This window comes from Macaca mulatta, chromosome 3, assembly GCF_049350105.2.
Source record: "Macaca mulatta isolate MMU2019108-1 chromosome 3, T2T-MMU8v2.0, whole genome shotgun sequence".
NCBI classification, from domain to species: domain Eukaryota; kingdom Metazoa; phylum Chordata; class Mammalia; order Primates; family Cercopithecidae; genus Macaca; species Macaca mulatta.
The window spans coordinates 129,008,261-129,034,597 of NC_133408.1; the positions used below are offsets into that span (position 1 = coordinate 129,008,261).

The window sequence follows — 26,337 nt, forward strand, 5'->3', positions numbered from 1 at the left end:
TTTTCTTTATCCAGTCTGTCATCATGGGCATGTTCAAAGACAAGGTTGATTCCGTGTCTTTGCTATTGTGAACAGTGCTGCAGTGAACATTCATGTGCGTGTGTCTTTATGGTAGAATGATTTATATTCCTCTGAGCATATACTCAGTCATGGGATTGCTGGGTCGAATAGTAGTTCTGTTTTTAGCTCTTTGGGGAATTGCCCCACTGCTTTCCACAATGGTTGAACTAATTCACACTCCCAGCAACAGTGTATTCTCTTTTCTCTGCAACCTTGCCAGCATCTGTTATTTTTTTGACTTTTTAATAACAGCCATTCTGACTGGTGTGAGATGGTATCTCATTGTGGTTTGATAGCATTTCTCTAATGATTAGTGATATTGAGCTTTTTTTTCATATGCTTGTTGGCTGCATGTATGACTTCTTTTGAAAAGTGTCTGTTCATGTCCTTTGCCCACTTTTTAATGTTTTCTTCTTGTACATTTGATAAACTTTTCATTTTAAAATAGTTTTAAATTTGAAGAAAAGCTGCAAGATGGTACAGAGTTCCTATATACTTCTCACCATTTTTTTTCTTTTTCTTTCTTTTTTCTTTTTTTGGCAGGGTCTTGCTGTGTCAGTAATGCAATCACGGTTCACTGCAGCTTCAACCTCCTAGGCTCAATTGATCCTCCTACCTCAGCCTCCCAAATAGCTGGAACTACAGGTGTGGTGTACACCACCACTCCCAGATAATTTTTGTATTTCAGGATTGCACTCCATTGCCCAAGCTGGTCTCCAACTCCTGGACTCAAGTGATCTGCCTAAGTCAGCCTCCCAAGTGCTGGGATTACAGGCCTGAGACACTGTGCTGGCCCCATGTTTATTCTTATTGTTAATATCTTATATTATATATGTCACAACTAATAGGCTGAACCCAATACAATATTAACTAAACTTCCCATTTTATTCAGATTTCAGTAGTTTTCCCCTAAGCTCCTTTTTTGTTATTGTTGTTCCAGGATCCCATGTTACACTGAGTTGCCATGTCTTCTCAGGCTTCTGTGGGTTGTGACAATGTCTCAGACCATGTTTTTGATGACCTTGACAATTTTGAGTACTGGTCAGGTATATTGCAAAATGCCCCTCAATTTGGGTTTGCCTGATGTATTTGTTAGACTGGTATTATAGGCTTTTGGGATGAAGACCACAGAGGCAAATCATACTCAACACGTCATATCAAAGGCACATGTCATTGACGTGACTTGCCATTGATGGTGTTTAATCTTGGCTAAGGTAGTGTTTGCCAATTTTCTCCATTGTAAAGTTTCTTTCCACTTTCTTTCTATATTATATCCTCTGGAAAGAAGTCACTAAGCATAACCCATACTTGAGAATGGGTAGTTATCTTCTACCTTCTTGAGGAGGGAATATCTACATAAATCATTTAGAATTCTTTGTATGGAGGCTTCCCCCACTTTCTCTCTCCCTTCCTTCCTTTTTTCCTTCCTTTCATCATTTATTTATATCAGTATGGAGTTTGAACATTTGTTTATACTTTGGTTTATAATCCAAACCTACATTATTGATTTGTTCAAATCATTCCAGCTTTGGCCACTGGGAGCTCAGTAAGATGCTCCAGACTCATATATTTCTGCCCCAGCCTTAGAATTAGCCATTTCTCCAAGAAGCCCTGGCTCGTTTTACTGGAGAATGATATTAGAAACCAAAGTTGGGGTATTGGGTCTATCTATAGAATTTTGACCTGATAGTACCAGGATAGTTCCTGGATGTCAGGATCTGCTATTCTTTTTCAGAAAGCATCCCTGACATTTTCCTTGAAAGGCAACTAAATATAAGCAACAAAGAAAAATGGTTGATAATGAAACTAATGAAGTTAAGGTTGTGTTGGCAGAATGCATGTTAAAAATGAGAGGGACTACATTGATCCTGCTCACCTGAAAAATCTTTGTTCCGTTTGGTCACAGTTTAGAGGAATATTAACAAATTGTAGCACTTCAGATGGAGCTGACCAGATTCATACATTCTAGAAATTATATTATTAGAAGAATGATGAAAGAAACTGGATATTTGACCTGAAAAGACTTAAGGTGGATAATATAGTTGTATGTAAAATATACTTTATGTTCCATGAGGCAGACTGAGGATGCCAGATGGATGAAAGTTATTCACCTAATTATTCACTGATTTTTCACCCAATGTTAAGTAAGCACTGTCTGACAATTAGTTTAACCATGCTAGATTGAGCTCCCCCATGTGGTCAAAGTCTCATTACTGAGATTGTTGAAGCTACTTTTATCTGTGCTCACTGAATTCCACACTTTTATTCTTTTGACTTTCTTTTCATTCAGTTGGTTAGTAAAAATTTCAGTTTGAAAGCTTGAAATTTTGTCTCACTTGACTAGTGTAAGAAAATATACCATCCTTCTCTCAGCCAGGCAGGATCGGGTAGGCATCATGTCCCCTAGGGCTCAGGGGTGGTGTGAGAGTATAGGATGTGATGAGAGACAGAGACTTAGAGTTAGTGACATTGTGAGAAAGATTCACTCACTCATTGTGTGGTGGCTGGAATTATAATATGCAAACTTGGGTGAATCTGTCTACCAAGTACAAGTGTCTGCATTAAGGAACATTACTGCTCTCCATCAACTTTAACTTATTTGTCTATTAAATAGCTGTTACATAATAATCTGCCCTGTTTTACCTTTCTTCTTGCTGATGGACGAAACCTACATGGAAGAAGAAAGGTCCACAGACATCACAAATTATCTAGAGTCAGTCCTAATCAATCTGAGACATTTAGTTGTACTACATACAAAAATGATTCTCAAGCAAGTAGTACTATTTCCACACCTTAGTTATATTCATGTAGTAGATTTTCAAAAATCTATCATGTTATGAAGTAAATACATTTTTTTTTTTTTTTTTTTTTGAGATGGAGTCTTGCTTTTTCACCCAGGCTGGAGTACAGTGGCGCAATCTCGGCTCACTGCAAGCTCCACCTGCCGGGTTCACGCCATTCTCCTGCTTCAGCCTCCCGAGTAGCTGGGACTACAGGTGCCTGCCATCACACCTGGCTAATTTTTTGTATTTTTAGTAGAGACGGGGTTTCACCGTGTTAGCCAGGATGGTCTCGATCTCCTGACCTCGTGATCTGCCCGCCTCGGCCTCCCAAAGTGCTGGGATTATAGGCATGAGCCACCACGCCCGGCTATGAAGTAAATACATTTAAACTAACATGTTGTCTGTGTTGAGCATTACTTGTATAGTATTTTGTTGGCTGAATCTTCCCTTTGAGCTCAGTACTTTGCTGCATTTGCAGAGCTCAAGGGAAAGGCTGCCAGGAGCTGAGGCCACCATCACATTATCTAATAATTTATTTCCTGAGATACTGAGTACAATAATTAATGAGATATGGTGTCTATCTTGTTCTTAGAGAGCTTATAGTCTACAAAATGGAGCGAAGGTTCGTTGTTCTTAGCCATGGACACTTTACATCAATTCTGGGTTTACTGACGTGTACCTAAGATGTATCTGGTGCTTTTTGTATGGGCATCTCATTGTTGTATGCTCCTACCCATGCTTAGGGTTTCCTGTGAAGGAAAGAAACAAATTATGCCTTCTAATATCTTCTTGAGGGTGGTAGACTAGAGGAAGGGATTCAGGAGAGAACAAAGCTCACTGATAAAGTGATGCATGTTATCTACTCCTATGGGGCACAAGAAGATGGGCATCTGGGCCAGGGTGAGAGGCCGCCAATCAGAGGTGAACTGGCAACTCATTCTAATTAGAACAATAACAACAGCTGCAACCTCTACCCCTCAATGAAGACGTTACTATCTTCACAGACAGGATAATGGAAAATCCCTAGAAGAATGTGAGTTGAGGGAAGAGGAGGAGGAGGAGGAGGAGGAGGAGGGGGAGGAGGAAGAAAGAAGAGGGAGGAAAATGTGGGTCCATTGAGGTGATACAGCCTGCTCTTATCTAATAATGAAAGACGCTATCTATGTTTTCCCAATGCTGTATTCAATGGCATCACGTTGGTAGCTTGAGATTGGTAATAGTGGCAGTATTTATACCGTGTGAATTGGTGAGAACATGATGTAAATCAGGGCTTTTCCCTCCTGGAGAGGCAGTAGTTATACATTTACCAGTACACTGCTGAGTGTGCCCCATGGGCCCAGAATCGAGACTCAAATTCATTTATTTTCCTAAGAAACAGGTCCTTGTTTCTCTGATCCCTGGACACGAACTCAACTTTATGGCTTCCAGGCTGGAGGAGGAGTGTGAAGGGAATGAAGGCAGGAGAGGGAGACTTCATAACGGCATCCAGGGACACAGATTTGCTCTATGTCTAGCATAAAGGCATTTATCTCCTATTCTTTGACAAGATACCTCTACTACCAAATGAGGGAAAACACTTCCCCCATTACACCTTTCTCTTCCCCATCAAAGAAGAGAAGCAGCATTAGAGTTTGCTTTGCATATTTATACATTAAGAGTAAAACCAGCTATATTTTTCTTTTTTACCATTTAGCTCATGACTAACATTAGCTTTTATAGCAGAGAAAACATAATTTTATTTTGACCAACATATTTGTTGCAGAGTTATTGTTTATCTTGCTGTCCAATATTCATATATACGTGCTTCTGGTAATAGTACCCTGATTCCCCACTCTATCCATATGTTTTGGATGGAGTTGCCCTGCTTCTGGCTCCAGGAATAGGCAGTACTCAGCCATGGCCAAAGTCATGGTGAATGGCTCAGAAGTAGGCATGTGGGCAATCGGGGTCCTGAGATGCATAGGCATTTGCAGAAACCACGGAGACACAGGCATGAACCTAAGAGAATATAAGCCAGGAGCTGCTAGGGAAGGAGAAGATCCTACTCATATAGTTTTAGTCCTTAGATTCAGCAATGCCTGTAGTTTAAATTCCTCCTAGGTTTGATAGATACAGAGCCTGTAAGAAATTTTTTTCTGGCTTAAACTAGTTAGAATAGTTCATATGCAACCAACAGAGTCCTAACTGATGTTTTACAATTTCACTTAATAAAACTGGGAGCCTTTCCAAAGAAACTGATGACAACTCTTCTGATATTACATGTTGATGTTTTCCATAAAAATAAATTATATGTCCTTTTATTTTTATAGTATTTTACTAAAATATTTATACTCAAATACTTATTCTAAAATATTGGCTTTACATATGTATAAAGATATATTCAACTAAAAAATTACGAGCTGATTTTATTTCAAAAAGTCTCTAGAATATATTACGTAGGAATACTCTTTTTTGGTGCATCCACAATTTCAACTGCTTTCACCCTCCGCAAGGCTCCTCCTCGAATGGGCAGTTTTTTAAGAGCAATATCCGTATCAGCCAGAGGTCCTCCTACTAATCGGGCAGGAGTGCTTTCCACTGTTACTACCCCACCAGAGGGCACCTAAAAAAGGCAAAAGGTAAATGTCAAAAGTCCATTTACACAATTTTCAACAAGAGAAAAATTCATCCTTCAACTTACTTTTGAAAAGACACAAATGTACATATGAGTAACGAGGAGGTAGTTATGGTATAATAGAAACATAAGGGCATCGGAGCCAGGAAAAGTAGGTTTGAATTCTATTTCTATTGCTTATCAGCTTTGTAACTGGGGGCAAATTAAGTCTAGCAGAGGATACCAGGAACACTTGGGATCTATTTGCCAGGAAAATGAAGCACTGCGTCTTTTCTGTCAAAGAGAGATAAGGACAGTTATAAGCTGACTAGTGTTTATAGCAGTTTCTTAGAAAGCCTGGAGGACTGGGCCTACTCTAAACCAGAACTGGGCAAGAGTGGATATACCTTGGAGATAAACATGTGTTAATGATGTGAAATTTGAACAGCAAAAAGAAAAAATGTGAGATGAAAATCCCATATAAATAAAATTTTGGGAACCTAAGTTTTTTTTTTAATTAGATTTTTTAACTTCTAATTTTTAAATTTTAATTTTTTTTCTTTTTTGAACAGTTTTATTGAGATATAATTAAATACCATATAATCCACCCATTTAAAGTGTAAAATTTAGAGTGATAACTCTAAATTTTTAGAGTGGTTTTCAGTACATTTGCACAGTTGTACAAACACCCTAAATTTAATGTCTATTAAGAAAATGTTATGGAGAAAAAGAATCTTACCGTTGTGTTAAGGCCTTTAATATCTGTTCCGTGAAATACTGCATTTTGTGGTCGTTTATGGTATCTGGAGGCTTCTATAGCTTTTTCTTGAAGCCTTTTTGCTTTCTGAGGATTTTTTAATTAGAAAGAAAACATTAATTGCTATTAAATCAGTAATGATGGTACTTACAATGAAAAATATATTTAATTGTGTCTAGCTTATGCTTTGGCTGTTTATTAGATAGCGCTGAAATCTACATTTACTCATTTAGACTAAAAAGACAGTTATTAGTAAGTTAGATACTTTGCACATTGAAGAAGACTCCTGTCACCTAAAAGTCTTCCAGAGATTTCCGGAAGTATTGGTCATACATGACCAAGGAGTCAAGCAGGTCCTAAAGAAATCAGGTTCAATTTTTAGCACATAATTTAATAAGCTATTAAATTTATATCAGGTGATGCATGTTGCAAAATATGTTGCATAAATTACCAACTAATTAAGTATACTTACATATTAAGCATTCAGAATAATATAAATTATGTAATTCATTGCAGTTATATTTAAGCTATTTGAAGTTATTTTCAAGTTATTTGCGACACTAAACAAGTGAAATGTGAAGTAATAAACCATCTGCAGGAAAGGAGCTGATTTTCATTAACTAGTGCTAAAAATACAGGCAGTCATGAAGATATTTTATAAATAGAGTTGAGAAGAACTATCAGTGAAAAGGAAGGTAACTTGGTACCTTGAGTGAGCTTGTTCTTAACTTTGGTTTTGCTATCTTAATATGGTTCCACTGTCTTTGTGGACTAACATTTAGCAATTTTATATCTACAGGAAGAATTGGAACATTAGGTAAAGTGTATCCAAAGTATCAGAAATGAAGGAGAGATTTTTTAAAAAGTGTATCCAATATATTAATGGAAATAGGTTGGGGAAAGTAATGAAATTCTGGAAATCCATGGTGTTTCTCACATATTTCAAGTGAATGATTAGCACTATACATTTTTTAGATGAGTTTCTAGCTTACAGTTGAAGTAGCTTACTACATTTTTCTACAAAGGCATATTTATCCCCAGTTCACATTTAAGTTTTAACATAATGCTTCTTTTGGTGATCACAGAGGGGAAAGCTCTATGGGGGAGAAAGCAATACAAGATAGCTGCTCTTTGTGTCCTTTACTTTGCCTCTCACAGAAAAGAAATCAATGAATAAGCAAGTTCAGAATGGAAAGCAGAACACATTTTTCCTGCTCATTCCTGGCTATCATCTTCTTCTTTATGTAGGTCAAGAACATCAGCCTTGCTTCTCCCTGATACACCAAATGAAACTCAAAGCAGCACCTTCTGTAACTGTGAAATGCAGTTTCAGTTATCACTCTAAATTGCCTATGAGCATCTAATAGTGTTGGTAGTATATAGAAAGGTCACTAGGAAAAAATGAATGAATATTTGTTCCTGAAAAAGTCTGTCTGTTAAGAGTTGGCTATTTGTTGTGGATACTGTAATATATTAAAAATCCTACCTTTAACGTTTTTGCATTTGATGTTCTAGCCAAGAAATTTTCCCATGATTTATTAGCCAGCTCTCTTTGCTTGTGTGTGGCCTGTATCTGAAATGAGAAAGATCAGTTTCTTTTTTTTTTTTTTTGAGACAGAATCTCACTCTGTCACCCAGGCTGGAGTGCAGTGGCATGTCTCAAGTATCTCTCTGCCTTTTAAAAATTTAAGACTGTAGAAATAAAATTATAATGCAAAAAAACAGCACTGAATACAGTAACTGAATCTCAAACTTCATAGTTTCTTTTAAAACTGCACAGAGACACTGAAAATGACTCTAACAGAAAATCACAAAATAACTCAAGGCTGAAACACAAGAAAGAAAAATATATGCTATGGATAACTTCATCTGGGTTTATACATTGAAATTAATATCTTGTGCCTTCATGGTATCTGTGGCTTACTTTTTTATTGATATATACTAGTTGTACATATCTATGGCATACATGCAATATTTTGATATGTGCATACAATGTGTAATGATCAGGGTGATTGGGATATCCATCCCCTCAAACGCTTATCATTTCTTTGTGTTAGAAGCATTCCAAGTCTTCTGGGTATTTTGAAATATACAATAAATTATTGTTACTATAGTTGCCCTACTGTGCTATTGAACAGCAGAACTTATTCTATCTAACTGTATTTTTGTACCCATTAACCAACCTATCTTCGTTCTCCCTCCTCACTACCTATGTAGCTTACTTTTGCATATACTTTTTGTTCATTTTGCACATCTTGGCGTGCTTGGCTTTCAATTATCTCACTTTGCAGAGAAGCAACCATCTTTCCAACATTTTCTGATGCTGTTGTAATAGCTTCCAAAGCTTTTTTATCTATAGTGACTGGTCTTAATTTTTCTAATTTTATTTCTTCATATATTTCATTCCATATTTCTCCAATCTGTTACAACAAAGTTTAACAAAGTTAAATTAACCAAAAATAAATGATGCAATTGTACAATTATACAATCTTTTAAATGGTTAGTTACTCCTGTTAACACTTAAACTTTTCCTAAATTACTTCTTGGGAATAAGTGCATTGGGAATGATTGAGGGTACCAGCTACATTTGAGTACTCAGTAGGAATTTACCAAATGTTTTTCAATGGAGCCTTATTCATGGATAAGGCTCTCCTATGCCTAGTTCACTGCCATCATCACCATCATTACTGCCTTCTAGTTTATGGTTACCTTGATTTCACAGCTGCAGAAACTGCTGATTTATTCTCATCTTTTTGAACTACTGTTACTTTCCTCCCTAAAGCTATGTATTGAAGGCTAGGTCAAGATGAACTTGTAGGAGAATGAACATGGGGATTACTAGGACCCTAGAACCCAGCCACCCTGAGAAAAGGGGCCCTGCCCCTCACCTTCTAGCTAAGGAAAATTATAATGGAATCTCAAGCTTTTAACTCCATGGTTCTGTCATGCCAGTGGCTCCATTTCATATTCTAGGCTGTCTAGAAATTAATGTTCTTGAGTGTATTTAGAATTAGAGAAAAAAGAGCAGAGTTGTGCAGCAGAAGTGTGCTGGACCCATAAAATTAAAGAAAAAAAAATCTATGATAAGGAAAAAATTCATCTTTGGGCTGAGTGGAGTGGATAGATCACTAGAGCCTAGGAGTTTGAGGGCAGCCTGAGCAACACAGTGAGACCTTGTCTCTATCCAAAAAAAAAAAAAAAAGCTGGGTATGGTGGTACACACTTGTAGTCCCAGCTACTTGGGAGGATGAGGCTGGAGGATCACTTGAGCCTGGGAGGTTGAGGCTGCAGTGAGTGGTGATCATGCAACTGCACTTTAGGCTAGGTGACAGGGTGAGACTCTGCCTCAAAAAAAAAAAAAAAAGGAAGAAAGAAAGAAAGATGATAGATGTTTACTCATTTACAACATTCAAATACACAGCACTAATATTAGTAGGAGAATGTTAAAAAGACTTTCTTGAGACTTCAAAAGTATTTACTGACAAAATTATAACTAGCAAGGTAAGTAACCTACTATCTTTTAATCAAGATTGGATCATAATATAATGATAAAATAATACTTTAATAAGTATTAATAATTTGTTTTAATAAGTAATAACTTATTTAATTCCAACTCCAAAGAGAAGAAACTGTATGGCCAGGCTGGTCCCGAACCCCTGACCTCGTATGATCTACCCACCTCAGCCTCCCAAGGTGCTGGGATTACAAGCATGAGAATACAAAAACTTAAAAATACAAAAATTAGCCAGGCGTGGTGGCAGGTGCCTGTAATTCCAGCTACTTGGGAGGCTGAGGCAGAAGAATCACTTGAACCTGGGAGGCAGAGGTTGCAGTGAGCCAAGATCATGCCATTGTACTCCAGCCTGGTGACAAGAGCAAAATCTCCATCTCAAAAAAAAAAAAAAAATATATATATATATTTTGGTAGGCTTCTGAATAGTTTTATATCAGTTTTTTTTGTTGTTGTTTTTGAGACAGAGTCTCGCTCTGTCGCCCAGGCTGGAGTGCAGTGGTGTGATCTCGGCTCACTGCAAGCTCTGCCTCCCGGGTTCACACCATTCTCCTGCCTCAGCCTCCCAAGTAGCTGGGAATACAGGCACCCTCCACCATGCCTGGCTAATTTTTGTATTTTTAGTAGACAGGGTTTTACCGTGTTAGCCAGGATGGTCTCGATCTCCTGACCTCATGATCCGCCTGCCTCGGCCTCCCAAAGTGCTGGGATTATAGGCGTGAGCCACCGCGCCCGGCTTATATCAGTTTTGTACATCTTCTTTCACAAACTAAGTTGGATGAGATCTTATCCCATGAAAAACACCCAATCATGGGATGGGTGTATGCTGTATTTCTTCAACAGCATCAGATGCAAAATGAAAAATAAAAACTATACAGTATGTAGATGATTGCTTACAACCATGAATAGAACTTTTATTTTCCAGTTAGTTTTTTGCTATCTAGATTTTAATAATCAGGTTATTAAAAAGATACTTACTTTAAAATCAAGATATCTATGTATGATACAGAGGGTGACAAAATCTTCAGCGGAGAGGCCAGGTAAATTTTCAAAATCTAAAATAAAGTTTATAAAGACAGAATTACTTTAGCAGGGCAAGTGATTAAAAGAATCTATCTATCTATCTATCTATCTATCTATCTATCTATCTATCTATCTATCTTATCTATCTTAAAACAAATGCAAAGTTACTTTTGATTTCACCTTGCTTTATGATAAAGTTAATTCTGTGAGTAGCTTGTGAGTAGGCTTCCTTCTATAATAAATTTCTGCCAGGTCATCCAATATATAGGAATAGTTTCTGTGTTGTAGTCAGACAATAATATCTTACTTCAGAAGCTGAAAAGTGTTTGATAACTTTTTCCTTAATAGAAAGCAAAGACTTAAAAAAAAACTCAAGTGACTCAGAATGTTAGTATTTTAAGCTTAATCATCTAAACTAACTATCCTTAATCCTATCTGCACATTGGAATTGCCTGGGGAGCTTTAAAAAATACTGTTGCCTGGATCCCACACACAGAGATTCTGATTTAACTGGTGAGGGGTGTAGTTTGGGAATTGGGGTAACAATGGAAAATGCATTTCTCTGTGTAAAGAGACTTTTGCTCATTATATTTGAAAAACTGACTCCAAAGTAAAATCAGTGTGTATACTTAGCAAAACAGATAGACTCTTGCAAATTTGAAGAGAACTTCTTACCTAGTTTGCCCAATATAGCATAAATTTTTGCTCTAATATTCTCAGAAACATCCATAACCGCAATAGATGGGCAGTTAGCAGGCAGTGGGATGATTTTGTGCTCTTCTTGAAAGCTAGTAAATAGAGGTTTTTTTGTATCTAACCATTGGATAGCATGAAAATAGAAAAGGGACAGATCAAAACCATAGTAAACAAATACTTAATTTTGAGATTTTACTCTAGATAACATAAAATACATAAAAATATTGTAGCAAAAAAAAATAGTGCCTATTACATGGTTACACTTTTGAAATAATAATTTAGCAGCTATTTCTTCCCCACTCTGTGGCAAAACTTAGAGCTTTCATTTTTATTGCTTATGTAAAATATTAAAATTTAAAAAAATTACCTTTTAAAAGTAAAACTTCTATGTAACTAATTTTAAAAATTTTGAAATCCAGAACTTGAGTAATGTCAGTTTAACAGTGATGTAACCTTCTTTACTTTTGGTTTCTATATATTATGCTATAAATATAAAAACTATTTTATGATGCTATAGGTCAAAATTCAGAAACAATAAAAATGGATTGAAGGAAGATACAAGTCATCAGAAGTGAAGTATTTTCATTTAAAAACAAACAATACTTAAAGAAACATATCTAAAAATAATGAGAGCCATCTATGACAAACCCACAGCCAACATTATATGGAATGGAGAAAAGCTGGAAGCATTCCCTTCGTAAACTGGCAGAAGACAGGCATGCGCTCTTTCACCACATAGTATTGGAAATCTTGGCCAGAGCAATCAAGCAAGAGAAAGAAAAAAAAAAGGCATCCAAACAGGAAGAGAGGAAGTCAAACTGTCCCTGTTTGCAGATGACATGAGTCTGTATCTAGAAAACTCCATAGTCTCAGCCCAAAAGCTCCTTTAGCGGACAAACAACTTTAGCAAAGTTTTGGGATATGAAATCAATGTACAAAAGTCACTAGCATTCCTACACACCAACAACAGCCAAGCCAACAACCAAGTCAGAAACACAATCCCATTCACAATTGCCATAAAAATAATAAAATACCTAGGAATACAGCTAACCAGGCAGCCAAAAGATCTCTACCATGAGCATTACAAAATACTGCTTAAAGAAATCAGAGATGACACAAACAAATGGAGAGACATCCCATGCTCAAGGATAGGAAGAATCAGTATCATTAAAATGGTTATACTGCCCAAAGCAATTTACAGATTCAATACTATTTCTATAAAACTATCAACAACAATCTTCACATAACTAGAGAAAATTTTTTTTTTTTTTTTTTTGAGACGGTGTCTCGCTCTGTCGCCCAGGCTGGAGTGCAGTGGCCAGATCTCAGCTCACTGCAAGCTCCGCCTCCCGGGTCTACGCCATTCTCCTGCCTCAGCCTCCCGAGTAGCTGGGACTACAGGCGCCCGCCACCTCGCCCGGCTAGTTTTTTGTATTTTTTAGTTGAGATGGGGTTTCACTGGGTTAGCCAGGGTGGTCTCGATCTCCTGACCTTGTGATCCGCCCGTCTCGGCCTCCCAAAGTGCTGGGATTACAGGCTTCAGCCACCGTGCCCAGCAACTAGAGAAAACTATTAAAAAAATCCTATGGAACCAGAAAGAGCCCCAATAGCCAAGGAAATTCTAAACAAAAAGAGCAACACTAGAGGCATCATATTACCTAAGTGCAAACTAAACTACGAGACTACAGTAACCAAAACAGCATAGTACTGGTACGAAAACAGACACAGTTCAATGGAACAGAATAGAGAGCCCAGAAACAAGGCTACACACCTACAACTATTTGATCTTCAACAAAGCTGACAGAAACAAGCAATGGGGAAAGAACTCCCTATTTAATAAATGGTGATGGGATAACTGGCCAGGCATATGCAGAAAATTGAAACTGGACCTCTTCCTTATGCCATATACAAAAATCAACTCAAGTTGGATTAAAGACTTAAATGTAAAACCCAAAACTATAAGGACCCTGGAAGACAACCTAGGCAATACCAACCTGGACTTAGGAATGGGCAAAGATTTCATGACAAAGATGCCAAAAGGAATTGGAACACAAGCAAAAATTGACAAATGGGATCTAATTAAACTTAAGAACTTCTGCACAGTAAAAGAAATTATCAACAGGATGAAAAACCATCCAGTAGAATGGGAGAAAATTTTTGCAAACTATGCATCTGACAAAGGTCTAATATCCAGCATCTATAAGAAACTTAAACAAATTTATAAGAAAAAACACAACCCCATTAAAAAGTGGGCAAAGGACATGAACAGACACTTTTCAAAAGAAGTCATACATGCAGCCAACAAGCATATGAAAAAAGCTCAATATCACTGATTATTAGAAAAATGCAAATTGAAATCACAATGAAATAGCATCTCACATCAGTCAGAATGGCTGTTATTAAAAAGTCAAAAAAATAACATGCTGGCAAGGTTGTGGAGAACACGGGATGCTTATACACTGTTGCTGGGAGTGTAAATTAATTCAACCATTCTGGAAAGCAGTGGGGCAATTCCCCAAAGAGCTAAAAACAGAACTACTATTCGACCCAGCAATCCCATGACTGAGTATATGCTCAGAGGAATATAAATCATTCTACCATAAAGACACACGCACATGAATGTTCACTGCAGCACTGTTCACAATAGCAAAGACCTGGATTCAACCTAAATGTCCATGATGATGGACTGGATAAAGAAAATGTGGTCCATGTACACCATGGAATGCTATACAGCCATAAAAACAATGAGATCATGTATTTTGAGGGAACATGGATGGAGGTGGAGGCCATTATCCTTAGCGAACTAACACAGGAACAGAAAACCAAACACCGCATGTCCTCACTTATAAGTGCGATCTAAATGATGAGAATTCATAGACACATAGAGGAGAGCAACACACACTGAGGCCTATTAGAGGGTGGAGAGTGGGAGGAGGGAGAGGGTCAGAAAAAAATAACTATTGGGCACTAGGCTTAGTACCTGGGTGACAAAATAATCTGTACAACAAACCCCTGTGACATGAGTTTACCCATATAACAAACCTGCATGTGTACCCCTGAACCTAAAATAAAATAAATAAAAATGTGAACCATTTAGATGAAACCATAAGAATCTTAAAAGGCTTAGAAAATGTAGGCGGGGTCCGGGCGTGGTGGCTCACGCCTGTAATCCCAGCACTCGGGAGGCCGAGACGGGCGGATCACGAGGTCAGGAGATCAAGACCATCCTGGCTAACACGGTGAAACCCCGTCTCTACTAAAAAATACAAAAAACTAGCTGGGCGAGGTGGCAGGCACCTGTAGTCCCAGCTACTCGGGAGGCTGAGGCAGGAGAATGGCGTAGACCCGGGAGGCGGAGCTTGCAGTGAGCTGAGATCTGGCCACTGCACTCCAGCCTGGGCGACAGAGCGAGACTCCGTCTCAAAAAAAAAAAAAAAAAAAAAAAAAAAAAAAAAAAAAAAAAAAAAAGAAAATGTAGGCGGGGTGCAGTGGCTCACATCTGTAATCCCAGCACTTTGGCAAGTGGTGGCGGGCAGATCCCCTGAGGTCAGGAGTTCGAGACCAGCCTAGCCAACATGGTGAAACCCTAATAAAAAAATACAAAAATTAGCTGGGTATGGTGGCATGTGCCTATAGACCCAGCTACTTGGGAGGCTGAGGCAGAAGAATCATTTGAACCAGGGAGGCAGAAGTGGCAGTGAGCTGAGATCGTGCCACTGCACTCCAGCCTGGGCAACAGAGCAAGACTCTGTCTCCAAAAAAAAAAAAAAAAAAGAAAAAAAGAAAATGTAATATATTGAAAGGTGTGGTGGCTCATGCCTATAATCCCAACACTTGCGGAGGCTGAGGTGAGTGGATTGCTTGAGCCCAGGAGCTTGAGATCAGCCTGGGCAACATGGTGAAACCTCATGTCTACAAAAAATACAAAAATTAGCTGGGTGTGGTAGCGCACGCCTGTAGTCCCAGCTACTTGGGAGGCTAAGGCAGGAAAATTGCTTGAGCCTGGGTGGCAGAGGTTTCAGTGAGCCAAGATTGTACCATCACACTCCAGTCTGGGTGACTTGAGTGAAACCCTGTCTCACAAAAAAAAAAAAAAAAAAGTAATATAGCAGTATGGAATATGTAAATGAACTAAAAATTATGATACTGTAAGTATCATTAATTTAGAATCTAGTAATTAACATTTTTGAACATTTGGACTATTCTTATTTAGGAAACAATATCTTCTTTCATATAAAAAGTAAACTCTGTAAACATTAATCAGATCATGGATTAAACGGATTTAAAAAAAGGAAAAATGGATTTAAAAAATCCATTTTTTATGGATTTTTTATGGATAATGCCTAATGGATTTAAAAAAAGGAAAAATGAACAGAAATGTATAAAATGCCAAAATATTATTTTGAAGCAATCTATTTACATCTCAATGAAATATTACCAAATCTATCTGTAAAAGCAGAAAACCCAAAGAAGCATCTTTAGGAACTACTTTAATTTTTTTTAGTTAAAGAATATAATTAAATACCATTTCCTAAAAATATTCTCTAATAATATGAACCTACTACTAACTTACTTAGTTTTCTTCCAATCACTTATGATAGCAAAATTTTCAAACCTTTGTTAAAAAAAAAAAAAAAAATTAGACAAAGGGGTGAAAGGCCTGATGCTTTCCTAATACCATTTAAAGATCTTTTAAAATATAGACATTAATTGCTTCTACTAACAATTATAAATATACTCACCAATGATCTTCCCATTTTTATCACGTTTTACTCCTAGTTCTTTTTCCTCCTTTCTCCACAATTTAATTAAAAGACTAGCAGCTGTTTGATCCTTCTTCCCTTGCCAAGCATTGACATGAGCTGCAGTTTTGGGATTATCACAAAATTCAACCATTATTCCAAGTATTAGATTACAGAATTTTTTTTGGTTCAACTTTAGCAAGGAAACAGAAAAGGAAAAAAGTTGCAATCAATATTAAGAATTATTGTCTTCAAAAACAAAAAAAGAGAGAGAAACACTTGTATTATCATTAAGTTTCTTCTAAACTCAGAGTCAGGAAAATCTGTTAAAATGGACATCCATTGTAATGACTATATTTTCAAACATTAGAAATTTAAAAGGATAAAAAGAAAAAGATTTAATGTAATTCTGAAGTCATTATAAACATATATCATGACCAAAATGTGACTGATGTCGTTGAGTTGGAAAAAGGAGATTTGCAAAAATAAGTGAAGATGTTGGTTTTAAGTGGTGAAGCTCAACAGTGTTATACAGAGTTCACTGTAATTACAGGATCTTTCCAATTTATATGCTTTATCAAGGCTTGTAGATTCATACTAACTGTAATCTCTTTGTTATTAAGAGAGTAACTGATGGTAACTGCAAATGACAATCACATATGAAAATAAAACAAGATGTAATTTGGTTTTGTGGCAATCATCATCCATAAAAGAGTATTTAAGGATTCAAAAAAATTCTCCTATTATAAAGCATATTCCCTTTATTTTGCTACAAGTAGTTTTCAGCACACCAAAATTTAGGTATAGAAAATTCCATCCAAAGCAATGGCCTCCATAATCTAATTCTTCTATGTGAAATACTTTTTGTTGATTAACTTTTATAGTATACTGCTATTGGAATATAGCAAAGGAAATATGTAAGCTTTTGTTTCAATTGCAAACATCATCAGTTTCCTTTTATAAAATGAAAGGATAATAATATTACCTGCAAAGGGTTATTATGAGTTATATGAGACTGCCTGGCACATAGTAAGCTCTCATTATTATTTAACCATGATTAGCAGTTATCATTGCATACTTTTTATTTCAGCAGAATTGTATTAAGCAAAACACTCAAGGAAATGAGTTTTTTATTTCTCTACTTCAGGAGACAGGCAAATGTGAAAGATTGAAATTGATATAAAAATTTCATTAAATAATATTTGTAATTTGCAATTAATTTGGTTGAATCAGCATTAAACATACTCTAATAATAATGTTCATAATAACAGTAAACACAGGACTAATGTGTTAGGCACTATATTTAATCCATAATATATATGTATGCATGCACACTCAGATGCACATGCACACATATAATCACTCATTTAATCCTTCCAACAATACAACAAGATATATAATGTTGTTATCTCTGTTTTACAGGTAAAGAAATTGAAAAGAGAGAAATGAACTAACTTTCAGGGAGGTTAAGGGGCACAAATAATTTTAGCACCTTTGCTAAATCAAAGTAGGTTTGTTATTCTGTTAATAAAATCAAGAATGGTGGCAATCACAGAATCACAGGGATCTGGCTAGATCCCTGTGTGAGAATCTCAAAGTTTTATTGAAGCGAAATTGTACGTTTCCTCCCATATCATCCTGACTATGGACTCCAGTTAGAATTGAGGCTATTAAGGGGCCATATTCTTCACAGCTCCTATATGGCACCATCTCTATTGGAAGGCCTAGCTTGCTCACACCTGCTCATTCTGCAAAACAATGATCTATGACTCACTAGACTTCTTCACATTACCTCCAAATAATACATAGTTCTTTAAAAATGCTTATCTTTGCTCCTTGTCTAACGTGGCCCTTATATTTTAATATCAGGGGAAGAAACTAGAAGTTATTAATAAATGACTATGGGTTTTGATATGGTCGAGCTCTTCACAAGCTGTTTCTTAGTAGGCTGATGGAGTACAAAGAAAAAACAGATTCTTTATTCCCATGTATTTGAAAATATTGAAAAAATACGGGTAAAATGATTTTCCAACCAGAGGAATTTTCAGAGCCTTTAATACACTGTGTATTATGAATCTCTAGGAGCAATTTTGTTTAAGACCGTGCCTTTGAACATGATTTGGGGCACATTTATTCATAGAATAGTGCTCTGTGGCATTCAATTTGGAAGAGGTCTTTATTAGACATATTTGTCTTTTGTCTTACAATTGTTATAGCCATACTTACTGCCAACACATCCAAAAGGAGAAAAATGCCTTCCTTTTCAAGAAAATAATCCTCTGAAGGATAACATCCCAAAATACAGCACCTTAAATTAAAAGAAAGTTATTCATTTGATAAATATTTATCCTTAAACTCAATTTGTACAGCTTTATTTTTATCAAAGCATTTTCAAAGAATATGTTTTCTTCATTTTCTTAAATCAAGTAGCTAATGTTTTTACCTAAAAAAATAGAACTTCGAAGAAACTTTACCAGCATTGTTTAGTTTCAACATTTTTAAAAACCAATATCAATTCTTTTTCATAACTGCTTATTTCTTTCCTACAGATAAAACATTCTCCTTCGCTTTTGTGATATTAATTATTCTTAGTGATCTTCTCTGGCTGGTCTCGTAACTTTTTTGCAAGATATATCCATTTATTATTGCTGTAAACCAAAAATAAAATTCTAAGCCCCCCAACCAACTGAACGAACCCTTCTCTCAGCCAAGGCATTCCAAAGTAAACTTGGAAAACTAGGTCAGGCCATGATGGGAAGCAGGGGTTGGACATGCCTCATTATACCTTCCTCCCTTTGGAATTCAGGCACAACCGACCAGTGAGTATTAACATTAAAACAGAGATCTTAAGAATGAAAAATCAGACTTCACAGCAATGAGATACCAAATTCCAACTTGACTCTGGTATAGCATCACATGACATTTGGCTCTCAAAGAAATCGAAGTATTTTGCCCCACAATATATTCCTTTGACTTATTTTTAAATGGCCCTTCAAAGCAGTCTCTACTGGGGAAAATCTACATTCCGTACAGAATCCCCTCTCCTGTCCAAGTATTTTCCTGATCCAGGAGTGATTTAACTAAGTCCCGCACCTTTTAAGGTCTGATAAGAGACATTTACCAACTATTCTACATAATAAGAAACTTGGCCTCAACAATCCCTTATTTTAACCCAGATACTCCTTTCTATTGATCCCCAGTTTTTAAATAATAACTTACCCATTTCAACAGATAGCAATCAGGAAATTTTTTAATCCACCTCTGACCTGTAAACTCCCGCTTTGAGTTGCCTTTCCTTTCCGAACCAAACCAATGCATACCTTATGTGTACTGATTGATGCCTTATATCTCCACAAAACGTATAAAACCAAGCTGTAGCCCAGTCACCTCAGGCACATTTTCTCAGGACCTCTTAAAACTGTGCCTCAGGCTGTGCGTGGTGATCACGCCTGTAATACCAGCACTTTGGGAGGCTGAGGGGGGTGGATCACCTAAGGTCAGGAGATTGAGATCAGCCTGGCCAACATGGCAAAACGAGGTCTCTACTAAAAATACAAGAATCAGCCGGGCATGGTGGTGGGCGCCTGTAATCCCAGTTACTCAGGAGCCTGAAGCAGGAGAACAGCTTGAACCCAGGAGGTGGAGGTTGCAGTGAGCTGAGATCACGCCACTGGCTGGGTGACAGAATGAGACTCTGTCTAAAAAACAAACAAACAAACAAACAACAAACTGTGCCTCAGGCCTTGGTCAATCATATTGGGCTCAGAATGAAACTCTGTAAAATATTTACAGGCCTTGTCGACATTGCTGTTTCAAGATGTTGGTGCACTTCAAACACTGGATAATGATTATATCTCATCTTTGCAGTTGAGATTATTTTGTCAGAGGTGTTTGAACGAGAGCAACTCCATCTTGAATAGGGACTGGGTGAAATAAGGCTGAGACCTACTGGGCTGCATTTCCAGAAGGTTAAGGCACTCTAAATCAAAAGATGAAACAGGAGTGCAGCACAAGATACAGGTTATCAAGGCCTTGCGGATAAAATAGGTTGCAGTAAAGAAGCCAGCTAAAACCCACCAAAACCAAGATGCTGACAAAAGTGACTTCCGGTCATCCTCACTGCTACACTCCCACCAGCACAATGACAGTTTACAAATGCCATGGCAACATGAGGACGTTACCCTATATGGACTATAAAGGGGATGCACAAATAATCCACCCCATGTTTGGTATATCATCAAGAAATAACCATCCGAATGGGCAACCAGCAGTCCTCAGGGCTGCTCTGATTATGGAGTAGCCATTCTTTCATTCCTTTACTTTCCTAATAAACTTGCTTTCACTTTACCCTGTGAACTCGCCTTGAATTCTTTCCTGCACCTGATCCAAGAACCTTCCCTTGGGGTCTAGATTGGGACCCCTTTCCTGTAACATCCTTCTGGCAATCATGGGAGGGACGATAATGAGAAAACCCTGACCCAAAGGCTAATATTGGGTAAGTGTTGGGGTCTCGTGACATCTTTTTGGCAAGCCCCGAAGGGACAATACTGAAGAAAGCCCTCAGCCCCAATCCAAAGGAAAGAGATGGCAGCCCTGGTTGGCTGACCTTGGGTAAGTGGTGGGGTACTCAGCTAAAGGATGGCATTGGGTTAGAGGTCAACTTAGGGGAGTTAGAGTCTCTCCTTAAGTCAAAGTGGGTAAAAGCCCCTCTTATTAAAAAGCAAGGAAACTTGACTGACCCTGGTTTGAAGGCCAATATAGGAGGGTTAGAATCCCTTATAAGAGTTAGGGGGTTAGAGGCCCCTCTCAGTAAAGTCCCTTTGGGCTAAAATGGGTTTGGCACTATGTGATGTTAACTGCTATTCTCTTTGGAACAATCTGCCTTGCACTTTTTGCTTATGGTTACAGGTGAGAGGATTAGGCACGTACAGAATTGTGGGACATAGGGAGCTTTTTCCTCCCTAAAAGGGGAAACTTGAGAGCAAATGGGAATGCTGGAAAGGATCCCTTCTCGACTTAAAAGCGACTGGCTGCACTTTTGATTCAGTGTTGGCACCAATGGGCAGGTCTTTCTCTGGCCTCCCTGAGCACCTTACCTTTCTCACACTGCCACAAGAAATGCTCCCTTCCCTTCATCCCTTCCCTTCCCCTCTGTGCAAACCAGTTGAATGAATGGTAAAATCACTGTCTCCTCTGTAAAGTTTTGACTAATGGAAGAAATGATTTGCAAGCCTAATCTTAAGCTGTAGTCAATCTGGTGTACTTTGTCTTTCTGTATTGTTCTGTCATAAAGAGGGGTACCTTAGGAGAGATCATAGGGCACCTGTAAGCCTGCTTTCAAAATGGCCCAGCAAACTGGTCAGTTACAAATTTTGCTGCAGGTCCCCCAAAAATCTAAAACTGGACACGATTTCCCTTTTGCCTTGTATGTCTTTGGGAGATTGACCTTGTTTAACCATGTGGCCATGCTTTCTGTTTCCACAATGGCGGCCCAGGTTCAGGGTTCAATTCCTGGCTTAGGGAAGGAGTCCTTTATCTTCTGCGTGTCTCTGTATTTAAATGTATTATGTGTGTGATGTTTATATATGAAAGAGCTCTAATTAGTTTATTAATAATAAGAGCTTAAATCAAACATTTTTTTGGTTAAAAAAATAAAAAGTAAAAAGTAGAATGCCTTTTAGTTCATGTGACTTTAGTAATCTTCGGGAAATCAAAACAGTTTTAATAAAGATGATTGGTAAAACAAAAATATCTTCAAAAATGTAAATATTTGGTGTAAATTATGCAGGTCAGGTATCAGGTTTTCCAAATGCTTTAAGGTCATAAGTGGCTTCTTTGACTTTTGAAAATTGTTCAATTTATTTAGGAGCATTAGATTGTAGATAGGGCCTGGGGACATGTGAAATTAGCCATGCCCCCAGCTATGCAAAGAAGGTTATAAAGAAAACAGATTTTATATAAAAAACAATCTTGTAGAGTAGATTCTTGTCCTAAGGTAAAACAACTGGTTGTTTAAAAAGAGGGATGTTTAGGACACGTTAGAAAGTCTAAGCATGTCATAGTCTATGTAAGTTGTGAAAGGATTAGTGAAAGGGAATTTGTGCAAGAAATGTTGTACAATTTGAAGGTCGTTAGGCCCCCTTAATGCTTCATAAAATGCCACTATGACTGTTACTGTAACTTGCCTGCTTTATGGCTAGGTAAGGCCTGGGACACATGGAATAAGATGCTAGAAAGAGTCAAACCTTATCTGTACTTCTGTCTGGGTCCTAGGCTCCATGCCTAGTATATAATTAGAATGCTGAACTTACCGAGCTTTTTGCCAAAAGCAAAAGTCGCAAAGAGTTAACAGTGTAACATGTATTTGAGACTACTAAAGAAACAATTTTATATGTAAGGTGTATAAAGAAAGTGAAATGTTTTTGTCAAAAGATTATAAGAAGTCATGGGAATGTGGATTTTTTTTTTTTTTTTTTGCCTAGATTAAAGGGTTAAAGGATGTTTTACAATTAGATAAGATAAAGCTGAAGGTTTAAGCAAGTTGGGGCAGGTTTGTGAAAAATTGTAAAAGAAATTCTGTGTGTGGCCATTGGCTAAAATTAAAGGGCTATTATTCAAACATTAAAATTGGGTAGATATGTCTATAAGGTTTTATTAAGAATTGAGTTTAAAATAGTACACTAATGTAAAGGTAAAATTTGGCTTATTTGGTATAAACATCATATAGGAAGCATTGTCAAATGTGAAACAGTATTTAGCTTTCTTTGGGCTATATTTGCATAAATGTGTTACTGGCATGTGTTCCAAAACGATGGGAAACTCCTACAATTCTGATATGACTTAGTATAGGTCATTAATAGTTATAATTGCTACATAAAATCATTGTATGCCACCGAGGTGACTAAACTGCTTTGTCAATTGTGTTTTTGACTGTGTGATGTTTTGTCATCCATAAACAATTGTTTTGTTTTGATCCTCTTCAAAAGGTCATTTATAGTCAGCTATAGAACTGTAACAGGCATTCTTAAATGCAGGTTTCTGATAACTTTGGAGATTGTGACTTCTGAATAGAGGAAAAAACCTTTCAGAACTCTCATAGAGAGCTGAAATGTTCAAGAATATCAAACAGAAATTAATTGTGTAGACTAAACTAAACTAATCCTTTTAATTTGTTGCTTAAAACACTGCTGATCCTTTTTTTCCCCCCAGAGTCAAGACAATTCATCTTTGGAGCTATTTACAGCTTTTAACAATTAGGTAAAGTATGCTCCTGTGAACAGAATTTGGAGTATATTTGTTTTTCTCTACCCAATTTCACCAGAATTTGACAACTATTCGTGAGTATTCTTAATTTATGGCACTATAGATATTTGCAACAAGAAATGCAATAAGAATCTATTTTCTTTTGCAACAGGACACAATTGGAGACACTGGTTATTTTACTAAGGCTTTGACCGGAATGGTGTGCTTTGAGGAATCAGACTTGATGTGTAAAGCCAATAAAAGTCCTTTGGGAAAACTGGATACTTTATCTACACAGTCTCTGTATAGGGTTCCTGACCTGTGATAAATAAAGAATGTCACTTTCTGACAGGCACAGGAGCCCCAAGTTATCTTGGGACCTCATGAGAAGAGGAAATTACCCAACTCTTAGGTATGTGAGGGTACAAACCATGGCTGGGCTTGGCTTTAAAAAAGTCTTATCTGAGATTCCTTATGGAACAGAGGTCCATCAAAGCCAATTCAAATAGCCCATATGGCAAATAATTATTCTTGCTGCACCTTATACAAATAATCAGGCCAAGTATAATAAAGCAAATTGGTCTTGCCATCATTTGTCTTTAGGATAAATGGGAAACTGGAGAGAGAAATATGTTTCAAGAACTATGGTGCACCTGTTGTAAGATTCTAGTCTCATCAGCTGTTTTCAAGTTTGTTTCCACAATTTAGACTAACGTTGCTCATTCCTGGGAACCCACCAGTGATCTCTGACTGCTGCTCAGAAGAAACAAGAGGGCTAGATAATGTGAAAACCTGAATCAATATTCTATTCAATTTTGTCAATATTAATCAACAACTAATATTCAATTATTAATCTTTCAGATATCACTTTTGTCAGAACTCAGGAGTTATGAATGATCCTCGACATACCGATGCTTTCTGACTGAGCTCCCTGTACCCTGAACACAAGAGACCGTAATAGATAGGCAGGAATATTATCACCCCTCTTCAGCCTGAAGGTGTTACAGAAGATGGATCTTCAACCCTCTGCAACCCTTAGGATTAAGGCTTCTCTTATGAAAGGGATGGGGAAAATGTTAGATGCATTTGAACAAGAGCAACTCCAACTTGAATAGGGGCTGGGTAAAATGAAGCTGAGACCTGCTATGCTGCATTCCCAGATGGTTAAGGCATTCTAAGTCACAGGATGAGATAGGAGGTCACAAAAAATATTGGTCATGAAGACCTTGGGGATAAAACAGGTTGCAGTGAATAAGCCAGGTAAAACTCACCAAAACCAAGATGGTGACGCAAGTGACCTCTGCTTGTTCTCAGTGCTACATTCCCACCAGTGCAATGGCAGTTTACAAATGCCACAGCAACATCCGGAAGTTACCTTATATGGTCTATAAAGGGGAGGCATGAATAATCCACCCTGTGTTTGGCATGTCATCAAGAAATAACCATTCAAATGGGAAACCAGCAGCCCTCAGCACTGCTCTGATTATGGAGTAACCATTCTTTTATTGCTTTACTTTCCTAATTAACTTGCTTTCCCTTTATCCTTTGGACTCACCCTGAATTCTTTCCTGTGTGTGATCCAAGAACCCTCTCTTTGGTCTGGATCAGGACCCCTTTCCTGTAACAATTTGCTAAAGTGCCTACTTTGGTTTGTGCAGCTCACATGGAATCAGGGGTTAAAGCTGCTGCTGGGGCTACTTACACTTTTTTTCCTGATAGGGAATGTGGACTGAACAAGCTATCATTGGTGGTAGCAACAGATACTATTCTTAGTTCCTCCCAGAAATTGCAAGCCTGCTGTGGTCACTTTCCTGTGTCCCCTTTCTAAACATAGCTTCCTCTTGAAAAAAAAGAAAAGACATTGTTTCTACTGCCTGTTTCATCATGGTGTGTAGACAGTAGGAGTGGGGTAGAGGCTGGTATATAAAATGCCATCAGCTTTGCTCCTCCCATTCAGGTGGTCCCAGGTTTTATCCCTGGGGTGGCCAGAGATTTGGGCAAACATTATTCTGGATGTGTCTGTGAAACTGTTTCTGTATGTAATTAACATTTTAATCAGTAAACTGAATAAGGTAGCCTGCCCTTACTAATGTGGGTGGGCCTTATGCAAGCAACTGAAGATATAAACAGAATGTAAAGGCTGAGTAAGAAGGAACTCCTCTGCCTGACTGCTGAGCTGGGACTCAGGCTTTCAGATGCATACGGATATATTTGCTCTTCTTGTGCTTCAAGCATCCAGCTTTCAGATTGGCACTTAGACCACCGGGTTTTCTGGTCTTTGGGCCTTCCGTCTCAGACTGGAACTACACCATCGGTACTCCTGGGTATTCCACTTGCCAACGGTAGTTCTTGGGACTTTTCAGTCTTCATAATTGTGTGAGCCAATTCCTTATAATAAATCTCAATCTCTCTCTATGTTTTTTCCTACTGGTTCTGTCTCTCTGGGGAACCTTGACTAATATAATATCCAAATGCAAGGGGTCAGCAAAAGCTAAGACAATTTTAATGGAGAAGGAAAAAGTAGAAAGACTTACTCTACCAGATGTCTAGACTTATTAAAAAGACCTAATTATTAAAATAGCACATTACAAAAGGATAGACAAAAGACAGTAGAACAGTACAGAAAGCCTAGAAATAGATCCAGATATATATGGACATTTGATTTGTACAAAGAAGGTACTGCAAAGCAGTGGGTAAAGGATGGTTTATCCAAAAACAGCATTGAATTACATCCACACAAAAAAAGGAAAACTTGTACCTCACCTTACACCATACATACCAATCAATTCCAGGTAGATTGTAGGTCTAAATGTAAAGGGCAAAAACAATAAAGCTTCTAGAAGAAATATAGGCAGTGATCTCCATAACTATGGGGTAAGGAAAGACTGTTTAAACAGGGCACTATAAGTACTGACAATAAAAAAAGACTG

At 37.5% G+C, this 26,337-nt stretch overlaps 1 protein-coding gene across 5 annotated transcripts in view; it reads right to left on the reverse strand.

Moving 5' to 3' along the window:
- Positions 1-4,554: 4,554 nt before the first annotated feature.
- CFAP69 (cilia and flagella associated protein 69) overlaps positions 4,555-26,337 on the reverse strand; it is a 67,059-nt gene continuing 45,276 nt past the window's right edge. The window contains exons 16-24 of one of the 5 annotated variants that reach the window (XR_013415931.1): positions 18,392-18,473; positions 16,166-16,358; positions 11,403-11,540; positions 10,683-10,759; positions 9,417-9,534; positions 8,416-8,613; positions 7,680-7,766; positions 6,176-6,280; positions 5,139-5,445 (exon numbers count right to left, since the gene is read on the reverse strand). Coding sequence is in view for 4 of the 5 variants with exons in the window: in XM_015134138.3 (XP_014989624.1) it covers positions 5,275-5,445; positions 6,176-6,280; positions 7,680-7,766; positions 8,416-8,613; positions 10,683-10,759; positions 11,403-11,540; positions 16,166-16,358; positions 18,392-18,473 (1,051 nt within the window). In the remaining variant the exon portion in view is untranslated. Of the gene's footprint in view, positions 5,446-6,175; positions 6,281-7,679; positions 7,767-8,415; positions 8,614-9,416; positions 9,535-10,682; positions 10,760-11,402; positions 11,541-16,165; positions 16,359-18,391; positions 18,474-26,337 lie in introns of all 5 variants that reach the window. The other 4 variants (XM_015134138.3, XM_028846089.2, XM_015134139.3 and 1 more) reach the window with 4 other exon arrangements.